The 14,843-nt window shown below is 55.2% G+C and overlaps 1 protein-coding gene across 1 annotated transcript in view; it reads right to left on the reverse strand.

Annotated features, from left to right (window-relative positions):
- The window catches only part of KCNQ1 (potassium voltage-gated channel subfamily Q member 1), a 397,426-nt gene extending 385,018 nt beyond the window's left edge, over positions 1 to 12,408 (reverse strand). Inside the window, exon 1 of the mRNA XM_030811467.1 lies at positions 11,922 to 12,408. Within this exon, the coding sequence (XP_030667327.1) occupies positions 11,922 to 12,307 (386 nt within the window). The 5' untranslated portion in view covers positions 12,308 to 12,408. The remainder of the gene's footprint in view (positions 1 to 11,921) is intronic.
- Positions 12,409 to 14,843: the final 2,435 nt, after the last annotated feature.

Here is a 14,843-nt window from a genome sequence, read left to right on the forward strand (position 1 = left end):
CAGGTTTGTTACAAAGGTATATTGCATGATGCTGAGGTTTGGAGTACAAACGATCTGGTCTCCCATGTAGTGAGCACAGCACCCACAGGTAACTTTTCAGCCCTTGCTGCCCTTCCTCCCTCCCCACTCTTGTATTCCCCAGTGTCTCTTATTCTCATCTTTATGTCCATATGTATTTGATGTTTAGCCCTCACGTATAGTCAGCAATATTTGGTTTTCAGTTTCTGCATTAATTCACTTAGGATAACGACCTCCAGCTGCATCCATGTTGCTGCAAAGGACATGATTTTCATGTCTGCATAGTATTCCATGGTGTATATATACCACATTTTCTTTATTCGATCTACCATTGACAGGCACCAGGGTTGATTCTATGTCTTTCTGCCATGACTGTATAGGTGCATATGTCTTTTTGGTAGAACGACTAATTTTTCTTTGGGTATACACTCAGCACATGGGACTGCTGGATCGAATGGTAGTTCAACTCTTGGTTCTTTGGGAAATCTCCAAACTGCCTTCCACGGTGGCTGGACTCATTTACATTCGCATCAACAGGGTGTAAGTGTTCCCCTTTCTCTGCTACCTCTCCAGCATCTGTTGTTTTGAGACTTTTTAAACAAAGGCCATTCTGACTGGCATGAGACGGTATCTCATCGTGACTTTGATTTGCATTTCTGTGATGATCAGTGATGAGCATTTTTTCATGTGTTTGACTGCTTGTATGTCTTCTTTTTAAGAAGTGACTACCATATCTTTTGCCGACTTTTTAATGGAGTTGTTTTTTTGCTTGTTGATTTGTTAATACTTTGTAGACTCTGGATATTAGGCCTTTGTCAGTTCAAAGTTTGCTAGTATTTTCTTCCATTCTGTAGGTTATCTGTTTATTCCCTTGGCAGTCTCTCTTGCTGTGCAGAAGCTCTTTAATTAGGTCCCACTTGTGAATTTTTAGTTTTGTTGCAATTGCTTTTGAGGACTTAGCTATATATTTGCCAAGGCCAATACTGAGAAGGGTATTTTCTTCCAGGATTTTTTCAGTTTGTAGTCTAATGTTTACATCTAATCTTTTTTAAAAAATTTTTTGTTTTTGAGATAGAGTTTCGCTCTTGTCACCCAGGCTGGAGTGCAGTGGTGCGATCTCCTGCCTCAGCCTCCCGAGTAGCTGGGACTACAGGTGCGTACCACCACACCCAGCTAATTTTTGTATTTTTAGTAGAGACGGGGTTTCACCATCTTGGCCAAGCTGGTCTCAAACTCCTGACCCCGTGATCCACCCACCTTGGCCTCCCAAAGTGCTAGGATTACAGGCATGAGCCACCGTGCCTGGCCACATCTAATCTGTCTTTAATTTTTGTATATGGTGATAGATAGGAGTCCAACTTCATTCCTCTGCATATGGGGAGCCAATTATCCCTGCAGCATTTATTGAATATGAAGCCTTTTCCCCATGGCATATTTTTGTTGATTTTATTGAAGATCAGATGGCTGCAGGTGTGTGGCTTTATTTCTGAGTTCTCTATTCTGTTCCATTGGTCTGTGTGTCTGTTTTTGTACCAATAACATGCTGTTTTGGTTACTGTAGCCTTGAAGTATAGTTTGAAGTCAGGTAATGTGATGCCTCTGGCTTAGTTTCTTTTTTGCTATTTGGGCTCTTTTTTGGTTCTACATGAATGTTAGAATAGTTTTTTCTAATTCTATGAAAAGTGACATTGGTAGTTTGATAGGAATAGCATTGAATCTGTAGATTGCTTTGGGCCATATGGCCATTTTAACAATATTGATTCTTCCAACCCATCAGCATGGAATGTTTTTTTCCATTTCTGTCATCTATGATTTCTTTCAGCAGTGTTTTGTAACTCTTGTGTAGAGATCTTTCAACTCCTTGGTTAGATGTATTCCTGGGTATTTTATTCTTTTTGTGTCTATTATAAATGGAATTGCATTCTTGATTTGGCTCTGAGTTTGAACATCATTGGTGTATAAGAATGCTGCTGATTGGCCGGGCATGGTGGCTCACGCCTGTAATCCCAGCGCTTTGGGAGGCCAAGGTGGGCAGATCACGAGGTCAGGAGATCATAGACCATCCTGGCTAACATGGTGAAACCCCGTCTCTACTAAAAAATACAAAAAATTAGCTGGGTGTGGTGGCGGACGCTTGTTGTCCCAGCTACTCAGGAGGCTGAGGCAGGAGAACGGTGTGAACCCGGGAGGCAGAGCTTGCAGTGAGCCAAGATCTCATCACTGCACTCCAGCCTGGGTGACAGAGCGAGACTCCATCTCAAAAAAAAAAAAAAAAAATGCTGCTGATTTTTGTACATGGATTTTGTATCCTGAGACTTCACTTACAGTTCCAGGAGGCTTTTGGCAGACTCTTTAGGGTTTTCTAGGTATAGAATCTTATCATCATCAGTGAAGGGAGATGGTTTGAGTTCCTCTTTTCCTGTTTGGATCCCCTTTTATTTCTTTCTCTTGCCTGATTTTTCTGGCTAGGACCTCCAGTATTATTTTGAATACGAGTGGTGATAATGGGCATCCTTGTCTTGTTCTTAAGGGGAATGTGTCTCTCTTTTACCCATTCAGTACCACATTTACCATGGGTTTGTCATAAATGGCTCTTATTTTGAGATACGTTCCTTTGATGCCTATTTTTGTTGAGTGTTTTTAAACGAAGGGATGATGAATTTTATCAAAAGTGTTTTTCTACATCTATTGAGATGATTATACGGTTTTTGTTTTTAATTCTGTTTATATGTGAATCATATTTTGTACAACCTCCATTCTTGGTGATACCAACACAATTACTTACCTTAACCTGCAATTCCCATGCAGCATTCTTAGAATAACATATCAAATAGTATCACAATAATTATGTGGTCACAGCATGCAGCTCTATTTGTCTTCAGCAGTAACCCGCTAGAAATACGTCACCTGAAATCAGTCCTTCTGGGTGGTTAAGCCACTAATTCAGCACACATTTTTAGGCTCATTTGTTTCATTTCAATTTTGAGGGACTGCTTTTTCTGGTTAAGATTTAGGGATTTTTCACCAAGCAATTACGAACAGCTTTTTAAAAATTATGCAAGCTATTTATTTACATGGCTCCAAAATGAAATCTATAAAACAAGGTACATTCAGAGACATCTTGATTCTATATGCCACCTCCCCCACCCCTTTTGAGGTAAACTTTTAAGATTTGGAGGCTTCCATTGCTTTTGTTTTTAATATACATCCAGACTTGCATCCTCCCCTTTATCAGATGAAGATAAATTTTCATCTTCTGCTATATTTTTATTCACTGTGCTTTTTCACTTAAAAAGTATCCTGATACACCGGGTGTGGTGGCTCATACCTGTAATCTCAGCACTTTGGGAGGTTGAGATGCAAGGACTGCTTGAGGCCAAGAGTTCAAGGCCACCCTGGCCAACACAGCAAGACCCTGTCTAAAAAAATTATTAAATAAGTCCTGATAATCACTCCATAATAAGAGAGATCTATGCATTCCTTTTTTACAGCTGCATAATATTCCACAAATCTCTGATTCAACCAGTCTCCTACAATGGGCATTTGCAGTTTTCCAAGCGGTACTTTCACAAGCAGCCCTGCACACGCAGCTTTTCCTGCCTTTGCCAGTGCCTTCAGGTAGGTTCCGGGGAGGGGGTTGCTGGGTCACAGGTCAGTGCAGACGGTTTTGCTAGATGTTGCCAAATCCCCTCCTCACAGAGTCTACCCTCTTGCATGCCCACCAGCAAATGCCAAAGGATTTCTGCCAGCCAGACAGGAACTCAGTGACATTTTCCTCGGCACCCCTCTCGCCAGGAGTGAAGGTGGCACCTTGTCACATGTTCAAGGGCCCCCTGTGGGTCACTGTCCTGTGAGTTGTGTTCACATCTCCTGCTGGCTGTGGGTTTTCTTCTGTTTTCAGAAACTCTGTCTATAGTAAAAAGATTAACCTTTCGTGAAACATCACATCTTCCCCCAGCCTGGCATTGGCTGTTTCCCGTTAAGTTTGCTTTTTTTTTTTTTTTTTTTTTTTTTTTTTTTTTCTGAGATGGAGTTTCACTCTTATTGCCCAGTCTGGAGTGCAACGGTGCGATCTCAGCTCACTGCAACCTCCACCTCCCAGGTTCAAGCGATTCTCCTGCCTCAGCCTCCCAAGTAGCTGGGATTACAGGCATGCGCCACCACGCCCAGCTAATTCTGTATTTTTAGTAGAGATGGGGTTTCACCACGTTGGTCAGGCTGGTCTCAAACTCCCAACCTAAGGTGATCCACCCACCTTGGCCTCCCAAAGTGCTGGGATTACAGGCGTGAGCCACCGTGCCCAGCCAAGGTTGCTTCTTTCTTATGTGGTCAAACACATAAATCTCCTCCACGTGTCTAACTTTCAAGTCATAGAAAAGTTTCTTTACTCCCAAGTTAAAGAATTCCAGGCGCTTTCTTTTGGTACCCAAGTGGTTTTCTGACCCACTGGGAGTCTATCCTGGTGTGTGACGTGACAAGTGGGTGCAGTCTGATCACTTTGCACGTGGCCACCCACCCACCCCGCAGCACGCATGAAGCCACCCATCTGTTCCCCACTGGTTGGAGACACTGCCTCTTTTATGAAACTTCATATACAATGGAGTTACATGCGGTTTTTAAAAAGCTGTTCCATTGGTGATCTGCCTGCCTATAAGGCAGTGTCATGCTGTTTTAATTAGCAAAGCTGTATGTTTTATAATATTGGAGCCATCCTAGCCAAGAGCACAGACGTGACTCTTCACAAGAGAACAGCTGGAGACGTCATGGAATAGAATGCCAAGCCCAGGGCCCGCCAAGATCAAATGCTTGAAGCGCATGGTTCCTGGGGCTGCTCAGATATAGCCAGAGGAGGTTCCCGCCCCCCGTCTCCAGCTGCTCCCCTCTTTGGGGCAGGGTGGGGATGCCTCTGGGAGGGGTCTACCCCTCTCAGTCAGAGCTCCTTCTGCTCCCTCCTCTGAGCTGCCCGGGCTGCTCTGTGTGGAAGTCGAGGAGACAGCCCTTGGCCCCAGGGTGGGGTGAGGGGTCCCAGTACAGCTGGGCTGTCTCCAGGCAGAGGAGCGTTCCAGGGCTGAAGGGAGTGCAGGGGTGGGGGTCCCTGTCCAGCTGTTCTGCCTGTGGTTCCTGCTTTCTGCATCTCTTCAAGTCTCTGCCTGGAGCAAGTTCGGCCAGGAGCTGGGGAAAGCTACTTAGAGCACTCTTTCAGTGCACCCCAGAGTGTGATTTGGGAAGGCAGCAGAGAAAGGCGTGCACCTTAGCAGATATGGAGAGGAAGCCAAGAGGCCCCGCCCCCAGGGAACCTGCACCCTCTGGGTGAGGGTGGCCATAGCTCACCCGCTGCCAGGACGCAGGCACAGAGCAAGGCTTTGAGAGCCATCTCTCAAAGGGGACAGTCCTCAGAGTGCTTCCTGGTGGCAAGTGCTAGGTGGGAGTGGGGGTGCCCGTGGATACAAACTGGGCCTGAGGCCAGGAATAGTGTATCACCTCACTGGAGACCACAGCATCCTGAGGGCTTCTGGGCGTCCTGAGGGCTTTCTGGGTGTGGCATGAGCAAAGTGGCCAGGCCTAGTTGTCTCATCTGTAAGGCGATCCAAATGTCCCCATCTGTGAGTGGATGAGCGAAATGGGGAGCAGAGCCCAGGCCCCAGGTCCCAGAGTGGGCAGGGGCCTGCCCTGGGGTCAGCTCCCCAGCCCGGCTCTTCAATCAGGAGAAGTTCCTGCCGGAGCGGACAGGCAGATGCCAACAGACTCCAGGCAGCTCATCCTGAGAGTCCCGTGCCGACGAGGAAGCCACGACCCTCCTGGGAGCCTTTCTGCTGGTCCATCCCACACAGTGCCTGGGACCACGGCCGGGTCCTTCCAGTGCTCAGAGCCCCCCAAGGGCAACGACAGTGCCGATCCCATGGCCCTGATCCTCAATCCTCTAAGACAGGGTTCCCCAACCCCGGGTCCGTGGCCTGTTAGGGAACAGGCCGCACAGCAGTGAGTGAGCGTCAGGTGAATGCAAATGACAACCTGAGCTCTACCTCCTGTTGGATCAGCGGTGGCATTAGATTCTCGCAGGAGCACAAATCCTATTGTGAACTGCGCATACAAGGGATCTAGGTTGCACGCTTCTTATGAGAATCTAATACCTGATGATCTGAGATGGAACAGTTTCATCCCAAGATCACCACCGCCCCAGTAGAAAAATCTTTCTTCCGTAAAACAGGTCTCTGGTACTAAAAAGGTTGGGGACTGCTGCTCTATGGGTAGCGGTGTTTCTGCAGAAGGGCTCAGGCACCTCCTTGGACCCACCACCCTTAACCTGGATCCTTCTGGAAGCACCATGCCTGCTCAGATGGACCCTACACCCTGAACCAAACATTACAACTTCCCAGGAGATGGTCGAGAAGTGGGAAGACACCTGGGTTCCCATCATGGACCTTCCCCACCTCCAGCCGGGGCCTGCTCCCCAGAGAGAAGCCCCTCCCCAGCCAGCACCCACCCACGTGGGGCTCCCAGAAGAGGGCTGGGCCGGGCAGCGGAAGCCACATCCCATCACATGGTCAGATGCCTCGTGTAAAAACGGCCCCCTGGACTAGGGTCACGCGGCCATCCCTGTGGTCACCCAGCCCGTACCAGAGACACCAGCCATCCCCCTTTGTCAACCACGATAATTTTGCATCCATGAGGTCTGGGGTTTCTCACTGTGCTCGGAGGAGCTGCTGGAGAGAGACAGCTACCCACCAGAAAGCGGTGTGGAGGCCAGAACGGTCTTACCGACGTGCCCGCAGGGACCCCAGACGCAAGCAGAGCATGGTGTAGGAGCGTCCAGGGGCTGGAGTGACCCATGGTGACAGCAATCCTATACTGGCCAGCCCCAAGGCACCTCCCGAGAGTGAAGCCAGACCCTGCCGCCCTCCCCTCTGTAACGGAATCCTTGGGGTCTGGGTCAAAGTGGCCCAGGATGGTGATATTCATTGCATTATTCTCCCCTCCAGCAGCAGATGTTGGGCTTCTGGAAGCTTCTCTGCAGCATCTCCCTGGGCCGACACCATGCTATCCCAGCACTGGCCACACCCCGGCATCTTGCCTTGGGCATCTGCTCTCTCTCAGCTCCTCCTGGGCCTGGAATGTTCTCCTGGCATCACCGCCCTTGGGAGCTGTCTCCTCCCACAGGTGCCTGAGATGAGATTGTCCCAGCCTTGTCGTTCTTGCCTGTGGACAGAGTCTTGCATCGCAGCGAGATATCGCAGGGGCCAAAAGCCAGTTTGGAATGTCAGGACTAGGGAGGGCTCATCCACCTCTGAGACAAGGCGGGTGAAATGCAGGGAACTGGTGGCCCTGCCCAGGGCCGAGCAGGGGCTCTGGACCAGGACGCGTGCATCTGCACCTTGGCTACAGGGACCGGCGGCATTCTCACCACTGGAAGGCATGAGCTCCCTGGACCCACTGCATCAGGACCCCTGTGTCAGGACCAGCTCCCTGGACCCACTGCCCTGTTAACAGCATCCCTGGGACTCAAGGACACTCGCTCGTCTGGGCAGCTCTGGATCACACTGGCAAGGACGTCGAGCGCAGAAGGAGCAGACTTGAAACCAGCCTGGCAGCAGGAGGGGAATTCTCAGCACCCAACACCTTTAAAAACGGGGACATCAGCCACCTGGGTGGAGTTGCCTGCCAACCCCTGTCACTCTGACACCCTCGGTGGGCACGGTGCTCCTGCCCACCTCAGCCGCCCCCAAAGGCACTCAGTTCCGCACAGCCTGTTTCCAGCTCTGGAGCACACATACGGTGGGTTTGGAGCTGTTCACCCTTCCTGTCCTCTGCAAGACGTGCCACATGCCAGGACAGCACGTGGCAGAACTCATAGCAGCAGCTGACACGCCAGCTCCCTGGCTCCAACCACCTGACCTCGTACTGGCCGGCCCAACTGCATCCCAGGCCCTCACGCCCAGTGGAAGTTCATTCCGTCGGCACCCAGGAGTGTCCCCGCAAAGCTCCTCCCTCAGACCCAGCCCTGCGACACAACGCAGCCCGCACATTATGTGCAAAGGTTCTAGTACCTCGAAACTGCCAAGTGAAAAGGGACCCTCCTGCCTCCAGCACCCCAGGGTTGTAGGCTCAAGCTGCGAGCACCATGCCCACAGGGAGCTGTGGCTTCAGTGCCAGGCACGGGTGAATGTTCCCTCCAACCGAGGCACCCTGCACGGAAGGTGCCAGCACCAGGAGCCTGCCGCAGAGAACGAGATGCAGACTCAAAAGGCCCAAGACCCTGGCCAAGGCAGCCCGGCCACGGGGCCACGCCCAGACACAAAGCCCTGCCACCTGATCCACGCCCACCAGGCACTGCCCAGGCCACCTGCAAGGACCCAAGTCCCTACCACCCTCCTGACCCCCTGTCCCCACACAGGCTTGGGAGGCCCTTTCTCCCAGGCTCCAGACTCTTTTGCCACCTAGACTACCCCCTCCCCAGCTGACGGCCAGGGGTAAGGTATGCCTGTGTTCCCCCCAACTAGTACGAAGCCACAGTTAGACACTCAACATGTTGGCAAGAGTGGATCTAGAAACACTGGGCTGGGTCTGCAATGGAGGTGAGGGGACCCCAGAGAGCCAGGGGATGAGACCAAGGGCTCATGCCCCACAGAAGGCAGCACTGGGAAACGCCCCAAAAGGAATTCCCAGTTTTCCTGGGAATCTAGGGCTGAGAAGTGGGTGGAGGGATCTTAAAGAAGATGGAGAGAAAGAGACCTGATGGCCCAGAGAGCCCCGTCCTCCTCTGTGCCCAGCCCCGCCACCTGCCTTGGCCTCTGGCCTCCCTGCCCAGCTGCAGAACAACTGCCCAGCAGCTGCTTTGGACTCCAATGCCAGAGCCTGGAGATAGGAGGGCACTGGAGTTCACAAAGTTGGGTGCTGCACCCTGAGAGCTGGCTCTGTGTGGCCTTGTCTTTTGGGGAGGCAACCAGATCAGCCCAATCCACCTCCAGGACCTGCTTCTGGCTCCATTGTTGGTTAACATGCATCTGTGAGGGTTCTGCCAACACCCCTGGAAAGTTCTTGGGAAACAGGGAAAGCCAAGGCTGTAGGGGGGGGAACAGGGGCTGCTGAGCCAGACCTAGGTTTGAGAGCCTACAGGGGCAGTCTCCATGCACTACAGGTCCCCCCTCAAATCCCTCTCCTTGGCCGCAACCAGGATCTCCAAGCATCTCAGCAACCAGAGTAGATGCCAGCTGGATGTCCACACCCCTGGCCAAGGCTCACAGCAAGGGAGCTAGGACCTCTGGGTGCAGCAGGGCTGTATGGACCCCATACAGCGAAGATGGGAGCTGCCCCCAGTGGGGGCGCAAGCAACCACAGATAACTGGGGGTGTTGGGGGCAGGAAGCCTAAGCGGGCAAGGGTTGTGGCCCAGGTGCCGTGTCCACCCCGGCCAGCCCAGGGAGGCAAGAAGGAACACAGGAAGAGCTGCTCTCCTGGGGTGGGGGGGTGTTCCCCGAGGAGGGGACAGGATATCCTGGCTGGCTTCCCCAGCCACACACAGGAGAGTTCGCCCTAGCCCTATAGGGTCAGCGGAACACTGGCTCCTGCCTCAACCCCCCTGCACACACGCCTGGGCCCTGGCTCTTCAAGGCCAGGCTTGTCTTCAGGCCAGAAACCACAATATTTCTCATTTCACAATCCACCTAAGGACAGGGCCCTGTCTCTGCCACCATTGCCAAGACTTCTTACAGCAACACAAGGGCTGGACTGGCGCAGGGTGGACCTGATTTGGTGAGGCTGCAGGTGGCCTCCAGCTACTCTGCCATCCTGGCTCTATGACCAGGTCTCCCCTCGAGAGACTGGTCCTGCCAACCTCCTAGGGCACTGAGGGTGGGAGCGCATCTCCCAGGCCCCCACCAAGGCACATGTCCTGCCCAGCCAGGGTCCACCTCCAGTCCCACCCCACGTGGAGGTACCTGGGTTGGGGGCTGTTCATGACAACTTCCCAGGGCCAGGCACACATCTTACAGGGACAGGGCCCAGAGCTGGAAAGGACCAGCCCCAGGTCTGGCCACTTCACAGAAGCATCCCTTTCCTGGCCACCCCCTCACAGAAGCCATCCTGCCCCTGTCCCCAGAAGCCACCCCTGCCTTGCCAGCTCTGCGGAGGCTGGGCGAAGGTAGACTCTGCTGAGCAAACTTCCGAGACCTAAACAATCCAAATCAGGAAGAAAACACAAGTGCAAGCAGAGACTTCCTCTGGGGCGCGACGAGCCCTCTTCCTCCTCTTCCTCCACATGGGTGGCTGCAGTGAGCCCGGAGGCATGTGTCCACAAACCTGAACACAAGGGAGAATCGAGGGGGTCTGCGGGCACTTTGCCTTGGCCTCTGGCTGAGGGGGTCTTCCCACCCCTGGACATCTCAGAGAGTCTGGGGTCCGGGAGGCACGTGGCCACCAGCACACAGCACCTGTGAACCTGGCATCTGCTGGACATTTGCACAGTGGCATTGGACTTGGGTGGGTTCCCCTGGGGTCACTGCACACAAATATCTCCCAAACCCCAAGCCAAGCCCCCATTGCTGCAGCCACGAGCAGAGCCAGCTCCTCTCACAGACCAGCAGCGGCTGTGGCTCAGGCACCCGCCGACATGTCAGGAGACAGGGGCTTGGGAGCTGGGGTGGGAAAAAGTCTCCAAGGCCACACCCCAACCACATCTTTGAGGACAGAGGTGGGTGAGACTTCCCCTTCCCGACATGGAAGGCCACCTCTCAGCAAGGAAGGCAGTAGCCCTGCCACCCCTACCCCACCCCCTCACCTGAGACGATGCTTGAAGCCAGTTGGGGCCTGGCTCCTGCTGTCACCCGCCCTGAGGCCCTGGTGGCAGCTGCCAGCAGGCATGGACAGGCCACTGGATGCCCTCCAGCCAGTTCTCTACTGAGCCTGCCCGAGGCAGAGGAGATGCTTCCACCTGAGGACGCTCAGGGAGACCACCCTTCAGCCTTCAGGTGAGCCCCATGGCCATCAGCCATGGGATGGCTGGGTAGAGGCTCCCAGGCCAGACTGGCACCACACCAAAAGGCCGCTGGCTGGGCAGCCAGGAAGTAGGGCCACTGGGGCAGCGGGGGAAGGCCCCAGGCAGGCATGTAGGAGAGCAGCCTGGACCTTCCCGGAGGTGACTTCCCAGGCCCGTCCCTGAGAAATCCAGTGCCCAGCCCTGCCCAGGCACTCTGTGCCGGGAATTGGAACCACCTGGTAACGGGGCGGGGAGGGGGGGGCAGGTGCCTCTGCTACCAGCGCTGCTTTCTCCGGGAGCACAGCTGCCTCTTAGTGAGAGCTGCAAACGTGCCTCTCCAACTCTCTGCATCAAGCCAGGTTTTCATGAGCGTGGTTCAGTTAATGTGGGGCCTGTGGGGACACCCCGTGGCATGCTGAGCCCTCAGGGAGCACCGCCACCGTCACCTTCCTATCCTGGACAGCCCCCTGCCCCAGAGTCCACCTGGGCCTCAGGGGGTCTGAGATGTGGCACCAGACTTCAGGGGCCTTCTCTCTTGGGGGCTCCTGAGCCTCGAGTCTCAGCCGACCTTGAGGAGTTATCTTACTGCACCCAAGGGTGCGCTCCCCAGCACGCTTCTCTTCCCAGAAGGACTCACACCTGGACTACCCTCCCGGAGGTGTGGAGCCAAATTCTGGGCTCCAGGTGGTCCCCTTCCCAGCCGGCTCCCTCCCCACGCCGGGCCTGCGAGAAGATGCGCACCCCCAGACACAGCAGCGCCTCTGAACTTCAAGGGAGAGTGCAGAGTTTGTGTTTCTGCGTTTCCCCACTTCCTTCCCTCCTCTGCTCCGGGGTCGCAGCTCCGACGGGGCAGGTGGCGCTGGGACAGAGCTCCCCCATACCAGCTCTCAGGAAGCACCTTCGTACCGGCCGTCGCCAGTGGCGATACTCACACGGCGAAGTGGTAGACGAAGCATTTCCAGCCGGTGGGACGCTCGAGGAAGTTGTAGACGCGGCCCTGGACGTGGGTGCGCGCCAACAGCGGGCGGCGCGTGCTGTAGATGGAGACCCGCGGGTCTAGGCTCACCGGCGGCCGCGGGCCAAGGTCGGAGGCAACTGGGGGCGCGGCGGGCGCGGCCAGGGACGCAGGGGGCGCGGGACCTGGGGCGCCGGGTGCGATGGGCGCGTAGAGCGCGCCGCCCGCGGGGCCGCCCTCCGCCAGCTCCAGCGAGAAGGGGCACTTCTTGGCCAGGCCCGCGCTGCCCCGCCGGGCGCCTGGCAGGCGGCCCCAACCCCAGCGCTTCCTCTCGGCCCTGGGCGGGGAGGAGGCCGCGGCCATAACGAGGAGGGCCCGCGGGGGGCCGGCCCGGGCGGCGGCACCGGGAGCTGCAGCGAAGGCGAGCGCCCGGGCACAGTGCGGGCAGCCACTGCTGCCAGCCCCGCCGCGGGGGGCCGCTGCCGGCCCAGCCCGGGCGCTCGGGGCGGGGCCGGAGGGGGCAGTGGACGAGGGCCGGTCCCATGGGACGGGGTGCCCCGCCCCTGCCTGCACGCCCCGCCCCCGCCTGTCCGGCGCGCAAGGGCGTCCCTGCCCGCGCCCACCGGCTTGGCCCGCCCTCTCCCTCACGGACCGGCTTGGCCCTGCCTCCGCCTCAGCCCCTGGCTTGGCCTGTCCACGCCCCCGCCCCCGCCTGCGCCCCCGCCCGCGCCCCCGCCCCCGCCCGAGCCCACCTGCTTAGCCCCGCTTGTGTCATCTACCCCGCTTGGCCCCGCCCCCTCCTCCCCCACCTGTTTGGCCCAGTCCCTGTGTGCATTTACCCATCTTAGTTCGGACCCTCCCCGCCCGCCTGTTTGGCCCCGCCCCTGCCTGCATCTACCCCCGCTTGGCCCCGCCCCCTCTCCGCCCACCTGCTTGGCCCCGCACCCACCTGCTTAGCCCCGCCCCGTCTGCGTCTCCCCTGCTTGCCCCTGCCCTGCCCTCACCCGCCTGCTTGGCCCCCACTTCTGATGCCCGCCTGCTCTGCCTGGCCCGGAGGAGGACCCCAGCTGCGCCGGGGAGGAAGGGGTAAGTCCCGGCCGATACCACGACAGAGAACTGCACAGCCCGGGCAGGAGGGGCAGGGTAGGGTGCGGGCATCTACTTTCCCTTCCTCTGAGCCACTCCGGAGTTGGGGGTGGTGGGAGGAAAGGGATGTCCTGGGTGAGGGTGTGCTGGCCCCGCGATCACTGTGAGCGCCCCCGGGTGCCCAGGCGCGCGAGCTACGGGCGAGGAATACGCTCGGGTCGCTTCCCACCAGGGCCCTTGGACCGGGAAGGTGAGATGGGACCACCACTGTCAGGTATCCCTCAGTGGGAGCTGTGCGGGTGGGGAGCCGGCAGGGCTGCTGGGGGGTGGGGGCGGCACAGCCGGGGTCTGGACCTGGTTTGACTGCTGGGCATAGTGGGCGGGGCTGCCTGGGCAGGTAAACGGAGAGGCGCTTGCGCCACCCTAGGGACTTGGAGAATGGGCGCCTTGTCCTCCCCACCGTCGGGAACGCGCTGCCGCTGCGCCCCGTGGATTCCCCTGGGTGGGAGTGGGTTGGTCACATTGGAAGATTTTCACAGTCTCTGCACTGCCTCCCGCCTGCTACTGGCATTTGGGTCTCAGCACATCTCAGGCTTGGGGGAGGGTGGGGGGCAGCCAACAGAAAAGACTGGCTTTTTTCAGGATATTGCACACAGCCCCGAGGCAGGGACTGAAGGTGGAGCTCAGCGGTGACTCTCCGTCCCGCCAGGAGACCCATAACTCATGCGACACTTCCAGGTCGTCGCTGAGCACCCTGGGCCAATTTGATGTATCTACCACCCCCCTGCCAAAAGTCTACCCTTTTATCGTGGACGGAGTCCAGCCCAGGCCCTTGATGCCTGACTCCCCACCCTAGTGTGGTGCCCACACAGGAGTGCACAGTCTGTATTTGCAGCAAGAGTGGATGGAGTGGGTCCCAGCTTGTGCTGGGCACTGTGATAACACAAGGGAGGCCGAGGAGAGGGTACCTTCCTGGGAAGCACATCAGTCAAGGTACAAAAGGGCAGCGGGCCAGAAGATGGGGGCGGTCAGCAGCTCTGCAGAGCACACAGCACGCATTCAGCAGTTACTTTCCGGGTGAATGTACACACACCTGCATGGAGTCTCTGCCTTCCCCTCTCACCTCAGCAGGAGGAAGGTGAGCTTTGAATAAGCAGCGTTTGGACAACTGGACAGTCATAAAGAAAAAGGATACCTTGGGTCCATCTCACCACACACAAGAATAAATCTCAAATGAATCAGAGGCTTAAGTGTAAAGGGTGAGATGAAACCATGCAAATTCTACAAGAATGTACAGGTCAATTCCTCAAGAACCTGTGAATCGGGAAAACATTTCCAACTATGACTTGAAATCCAAAAGCAATAGATAAAATAAGAAAAGTCAAAATAGAAGCACCATTAGCAAAGTAAAGGAGACAAATGACCAAATGGGAAAAGTATTTGCATTTTCGATCACAAAGGATTAATATCACTGATACATAAAGAACATCCAAAACTGAGATGAGGAACCTGCCAGACAGTCCTATGGAAAAGGGAGCAGAAGACATGAGTTCATAGGAAATGGGGTTCATGACCTTTGCACTTATGAAAAAATGTTCAACGTCATTTATAACAAGAAAAATGCAAATTAAAAGTACACTCTGATACCACTGCTTGCTTATCAGATTGGCAAAAATATAGATCTTTGATGGCAACTCTGTGGGAGAGGCAGCAGGCACAGGTGCACTCCTCATCACTGGTAGAAAAGAGACCTAGTGATATTACTAAATGTATCATTTGACGCAGAAACCCCACTTCTAGGAAATAACCCAAA

The sequence above is a fragment of the Nomascus leucogenys genome, chromosome 4 (genome assembly GCF_006542625.1).
Source record: "Nomascus leucogenys isolate Asia chromosome 4, Asia_NLE_v1, whole genome shotgun sequence".
NCBI classification, from domain to species: domain Eukaryota; kingdom Metazoa; phylum Chordata; class Mammalia; order Primates; family Hylobatidae; genus Nomascus; species Nomascus leucogenys.